Here is a 6,238-nt window from a genome sequence, read left to right as displayed (position 1 = left end):
ACATGTTAAAAATATGGGTTAATGGTTTACATATCCCCTCAATTACCCATTTAACAGTTGTCATAGTGATACCATCACTATCACTAGATGTTTTGTTACCACATTTATTCACTATCTCTATAATTTCCTTTTCAACTATGGGCTTCAAAAACATTGAACTCATGTTCCTTTCGTTTGTATTATTATTTATAGTGACAGATGTATCATCTGTACAAATGCTTCTTGCTAAACCAGGACCAACATTCACAAAGAACCTATTAAACTTATCGACTACATCCTCCAATCTGTTGACCGGTGTAAGGTTCTTGTTTGAAGAGAGGCCGGGGAATGGATCGTGTCACTGAGGGTCCCACACAAACAGTGCAAAGTACAAAGGCTGTACGCTCACCCTGAGTCGTCCGAGTCGCTGCAGGCAGAATCGGGGCAGTTCTGGAGCTTCTTCACCCAGAGCAGCTGCAGCTCTCTGCTGGAGGCCGCAAACAGGTACTGGCTGCCATCCTCCAGTCTGAAGGACCGTCGCACAACACACAGTCGACCAAAGGAACAAAAGACAGAACTACATCAACCAACTTGTTCAACACCTAATAAGTTGTGCAGGGTTGATCAGAACTTTGTTAAAAGCAGTAGTGGAAGAAGTGCACAGATCCTTTACTGCAGTAAAAATAGTAATACCACAGTAGAAAAGTACTCTGCTACAAGTAAAAGTATCCAAAGTACCAGTACTCGTCCTCCAGAACAGCCCGTGTCCCAGTAACGTCTCTGATACTGGATCATAGTGACTAATTACTGTGTCCATCACTTTAATGCTGCAGCTGCTAAAGGTGGAGCTGATGGTAACTACCTTATATACTTATACTGGGAAGTACTTTCCATCCTGCTGGGTAGCTGGTGGATTTCCTACTGGGATCAATAGAGTCTGATGGTTCTACTGGGTTTGGTTTGATTCATCTGATTCTGGACCTGAAGGTATCAGGTACATGTAGTGTAGTAAAAAGTACACGGTTTGTCTCTGACATGTCCATACATTTCAGACTATCTGACCAAAAGCCAAAACATTCAGCTTTAAAGTGACCTAAGGTCAAAGTGTATGAACTGTGAACACTTTACTTACATCAGTTTGAATGTGTTCTCCTTCCTCCTGTAGTAGGGGTTCTCCCTGCAAACTGCTCCCACCGTGTTGATAGGAGGCCACCTAGAGGCCCTCTGTGGAAACACAGCACACAATGCTTCTAACTTCACCGCTTCATTAAACTGGGAGTTTGGTGGATGGAAGCAAAATGTTTGTCTCATGTCTAAAATCTAAACTGAATTAAAAAGCCCTTCTGATGATCTCTTTGAACACCTATTTCTCTGCACAACCATAACATGGAGATTGAAAAAAGTCATCATTCAGGACAAGATGTACGAGCGGATGTTTACTATTTTTCTTTATACTTCTAAATACATGGTCACGGTGCTGACATCAGGCTGTGCATTTTTCATACCTCTGCAGCAGCTGCTCTGTCTTTAAACAGGCTGAGCGTCTCTCCCTCCAGAACGGCCAACACTTCCTCCCAGTGCTCCAGACCCTGCAGCAGCACCAGCAGAGCTCCGTCAGTCACTGACATCATTCATTTTACAGATGTCTTTAAACTAGACAGTGAACACATCTTACAGGCCACTTGTAATGGCTGCAAAATAGTAACAAACTGTCTTCACAAAGAATATTTTCTGACTGATTTCTGAAAAAGCTCAGTCCACACAGTAAGATGGTTTTCATATTCATCCGTTCATTGTTCCTAGCTGATCTGTCCACAGCTCCAAGTCTCCTGTCTTCAGTGTCTGTTGAGTGTGAGTGAGAGGAAACTGTAATTTCTAATCCTGAGATAATCTGTGATCTGTGTATTTGCTGTGGTTAATGTACCAGTGTCCGGACATGAGCTGGAGCCAGAAGGAGGCTTTGTTTTGTCCAAGTCAACTTATATTTTTGCCATGCCAGCAACATGGCTCTACAGATGATGATGTCTCTCCTTGTGTTCAACACTCTGGTCCAGACTGAAATCTCTCAGCAGCTACTGAATGGATTATTATGAAATCTGTAATACTGCTAGAACTTTTCATCACCAAATTTTAAAAAAATTATCAAATATGACAAAATACCTGCAAAATTACAACATTCTCATCAGCCTCAAGTTTTCACATGTTCACCAGGAGGCTCTCACCTTGTTTCCTCCGTGTTTCAGCTTGATCTCCAGAATCCCCTCCATTCTGATTGGATGCACTGCTGTTACCTGACAAGAGAAAGTTTTTAATAATTATATCAAGACATGACAGTAATTCAACAACAACTGTACGCTGATGTCTGAAGTAGGGCTGCAATAAATGAATGGTTTCATTACTGGTTCTTCTGTTTATTTCTTGGTCAATAAAATGTGAGTAAAGAGAGAGGAGAGGAGCTCAGAGCATCATGACCCCCCTCCCCCCCAGCAGCCTAGGCCTATAGCAGCATTACTAAGGGAAGGCTCAGTCACCTGACCCAGCCCTAACTATCTATAAGCTTTATGAAAAACAAAAGTCTTAAGTCTAACCTTAAAAGTAGAGAGGGTGTCTGCCTCCTGAACTAGTGTAAAAGCAGCACATGTGGTTGATAATAACTAGAAGAGAACATTTGTAAAATCAGCTCCCACTTGAAACACCTGAGCTGCTAGTCAGGACCAGCCCCCAACAGGTTTATAGCAGCTACAAATGTTGCAGGTGCTAGAACTGTAAGCTAACACCACCAGAGAGCTGCAGAGCCACACTTCTCAATAGAAACCTGACTCAGTCTCTACCTCAGCTGTGGGCTGGTCCACTGGGACATCTTCTAATGTCCTTTGCTGTCGTGGAGGAGACGGAGGCAGCTCTCTTGTTGGAGAAGCAAGGTCAGATGAACCAGAACCCTCCGCTGTGATTGCTGCAGCAGTCGGGGAGACAGGTGGTGCAACCTGTTTAGCAGTAGGAGTCGCAGCATCAAAAGGATGGGGCTGTTCGCTGACCTGTGGTTCAAGGTAGCTGAGTTGTCTCCTCATCGAAGGCAATTCAGGGGGAGTGCATCCTTCTGTGCCAGGTGGAGGTTCAGTGGGAGGAACAAGCTGTTTGATTTGTGGTGGCAAGTCAGGTGGTGTAGTGGGCCTTCCTGGTTGGTGCTCAGAGCGGTGTACGAGTGTTCGCTCTGTGGAGGAGATTCTTGGCTTTGGAGCCAGAGGAGGTTTGGATCTGGGATGACAGTCTTCACCAGAAGTCTCTTTAGATGAAGACGAGAAGGAGGTTTGAGAGATTCTACCCTCCACCTTCCTCCCCAGAGTCTCTGGGGAGGAAGGTGGAGGTGATTGAGGAGCTTTTGGAGAGAAGGAGTTGGATGAAACTCTGAGAGGAGAGTCAGGACTTGTGGGTCTGATTCGACCTCCCCAGGGCTGTGCAGCCAGGCTGGAGCTGAGACCAGCAGGACAACTGTTAGCTGGCTCTTCTCCAGACCTCCTGCTGGCACTAGAATGTGGTTCAGGGCACAGAGCCGGGCTCAGAGGGGGACTAGCAGAGCTGGTGAGACTGGGCACCACCTGAGGACCATCTGTTTTCTGGTCTAGCACAGACTGTCCGTCTGCTCTATCTGCCTGCCTGCCGCTGCTGACTCGGCGTACGATGCCTCTAGAAGAAGAGATGCACGGTGTCTTTGGATCAGATGGTTTACTCCTCAGGGAGGAAACTCTGGCCGGAGGTTTTCTGTCATGGAGGTCTTTGTCCTTGTTTCCATGCAGACCCAGCCTCTTCTCCCTCTAGATAAAAAGAACCACAGAGTTAGAGCAAAGAGGAACAGCCTTTGGTTCAGACCACATACCTGCCTCCATTCTTGTTTTTGTGAAGTGTGGTACAATCCAGAAATGTACAACCACTTTGTTTATTTTAGTTAATTAGTCGCACATGCAGGAGGCAGGTTTACATTCACACAATATCATCAGGGTTGCTCCCAGATTCATAGCCTGACATCGAGCCCGAACCTCCAGCAGAGTCATAAAGAGTCAAGTTTAGAGTCCAAAGGAACCACAAGTCCTGCAGCAGATGGTACTTCTAGCACCCAAATGTCTGTGCAGGACTGCACATCCTCAGGGAATCATATCATCCCAATAATGTAGGTGATAACATTTAATTTTATTTTGCACATTGACTGTGAAGACAAACAGTAAACGTCTGGACCCGGACCAGAAGGGGACGTAATCTGGAACACAAATTGAGTGCCATGTCATCACTGCTGCTGCAGGTCGTCTTCAGTATAAGTCACCAACCAACCTGTGTTGTCTTCTTCTGCAGTGCCATGAAGCGGTCGCTCTGAGCCTGGATCATGGTCTCCAAATCCTCCTGTCGCTTCAGGTGCTCCATAACATCAGACACAGAGTCCTGGAGGAACCAAGAGAACACAACACCCTGTTTTTAGATTGATAAGGTCAAGGAATCTCTGCCTCAGGTAAAAATACTCCAATACAAGTAAAAAACCTGCTTAAGTAAAAGTACGCAAGTATCGTCAGCCTGATGAAGTTCAAAGTATTAGTACTCAAAAGGAGTATTAGTACTCCTCTGTTGTCCTGCAGAATAGCATCTTGTGCGACTGACGTCTGATTCTGTCAGACATCATCAGATCATTAATCTGGAGTCAAAGCCTCAGGAGCATTTTACTGTTGGATTAGTCCAGTGGCTCCAGCCCAGAAACTGGGGATGTGTACTGGTTCTGTGATGGACTGACAGATGGATGGGCCTACAGGGACAAACTAGCTGCTGGGCTACCTCTGGCGAGGAGACGTTTAAGTAGCTTAAAGTGGAACTACATGTACCTCACATTGTACTGTAGTTGTTTAAACGTACTGATGGTGACCTACCCCATAGTCCTCAGCCCTCAGTGTGTTTTCATAGGAGCTCAGCCAGCGCTCTGCCTGCTCCAGCTCCCTCTGCAGCAGCATGATCTCCAGCTCCTCCTCATACAGCTGCCTGGTGTCCTCCCAAACCTTCTCCACCTGCACCTCCAGCTCCTCCATCTCACAGACACGCTCCTCCACCTGGGGGGAGGGGGGCGGACATGCAGATGTTAGACAGACATTATGAACAGACCATCTCCTCTGAGATCAGATTTCAGGAGTTCGTGCCTGTCGTGGCTCCCTCACCTCTCGGGACATGACGTTTCCATCCTCCATCAGGCGCCTCCCTTCGACCTTCGCAGCCTGTGATTTGCCGAGCTGCCGGTCAATCTGGACCCGGTACTCGTCGTGCTTTTTAATGAGCTGCTCCAGGTCGGTGCCCTCGATGCTCTGCACCTCCCCTCGCACCAGAGACAGCATCTCCTTCAGCCAGGCCCTGAGACACAAGACACGCCCAGCTTCATGAACTCATCATGATCTCTAATACTCTGTGCCCTCTTCCATCCCAGAAACTTACTGTCCTTACCAATATAAAGATGTAGCTGTCGTGCATTTTCAGTGTCATACATAATAAGGAATAACTGGGGGAGGAGAATCTGAATAAGCCCCAGTTTAGAAATGATGTGTAAACACAGAACCATGGATATATTATTTCATTAAGAAAGCAGTGAGGTCTGAGTCAGCAGTTCCATCACCTACGACAATCCAAATCAGTGTATGAAAACCCTGTTAAATACCGTAAAGCAGTAAGGCCACAGCTTTACTCTGAACAACACAACAGTAAACAGTGGCCTGTTCTTTATCAGTTTCTTAAGCGATTCATTGTTTGGTATAAAAATAGTGGAAAATGTCACAGCACTCCAGAAATTCAAGGTGATGTTTTCAAATATCTTTGGTTTGACCAACAGTCCGAAACCCTAAGTACAGAAAATACAATTAAATACAAATGAAACAATCCTCAAAGATGACACAATAAAAGCTGGAACAAGGGCATGTTTGGCATTTTTGCAACACAACACAGGGCAGGTCAAAGTTGTAAAGTACTACCAACATGTACAATGTGTATTCAACTCTTAAGTACTGCTATAAGCATCTACTGTATAATACCAGCACTGGATCCAAAGAAAAGCCTTCAGAGGACCTACATGAGTTCAGTGCAGTGGGACAGGTATCTCTGGACATCCTCAGCCTGGCCCAGTCTTGCGCGGCGCTGGGAGGCTCTGTCCTGGATGCTGGCCCAGCAGGCCTCCAGCTCCTCCAGCCTCTGAGTCACAGAGGACCTGGCCTGAGGCTGCCGCCGGCTCCCGGGCCCGCCC

General features: G+C 46.3%; 1 protein-coding gene across 1 annotated transcript in view; it reads right to left on the bottom strand.

The window, feature by feature from the left end:
- sptbn5 (spectrin, beta, non-erythrocytic 5) overlaps window positions 1-6,238 on the bottom strand; it is a 55,987-nt gene that overhangs the window by 5,699 nt on the left and 44,050 nt on the right. The window contains exons 72-80 of the mRNA XM_020611531.1: window positions 6,068-6,221; window positions 5,169-5,358; window positions 4,887-5,063; window positions 4,303-4,410; window positions 2,811-3,791; window positions 2,202-2,270; window positions 1,485-1,568; window positions 1,112-1,203; window positions 389-505 (exon numbers count right to left, since the gene is read on the bottom strand). Coding sequence (XP_020467187.1) covers window positions 389-505; window positions 1,112-1,203; window positions 1,485-1,568; window positions 2,202-2,270; window positions 2,811-3,791; window positions 4,303-4,410; window positions 4,887-5,063; window positions 5,169-5,358; window positions 6,068-6,221 — 1,972 coding nt within the window. The remainder of the gene's footprint in view (window positions 1-388; window positions 506-1,111; window positions 1,204-1,484; window positions 1,569-2,201; window positions 2,271-2,810; window positions 3,792-4,302; window positions 4,411-4,886; window positions 5,064-5,168; window positions 5,359-6,067; window positions 6,222-6,238) is intronic.

This window comes from Monopterus albus, unplaced genomic scaffold (genome assembly GCF_001952655.1).
Source record: "Monopterus albus unplaced genomic scaffold, M_albus_1.0 scaffold115.1, whole genome shotgun sequence".
Lineage (NCBI taxonomy): Eukaryota > Metazoa > Chordata > Actinopteri > Synbranchiformes > Synbranchidae > Monopterus > Monopterus albus.
This window is presented reverse-complemented; position numbering and strand designations above follow the sequence as displayed.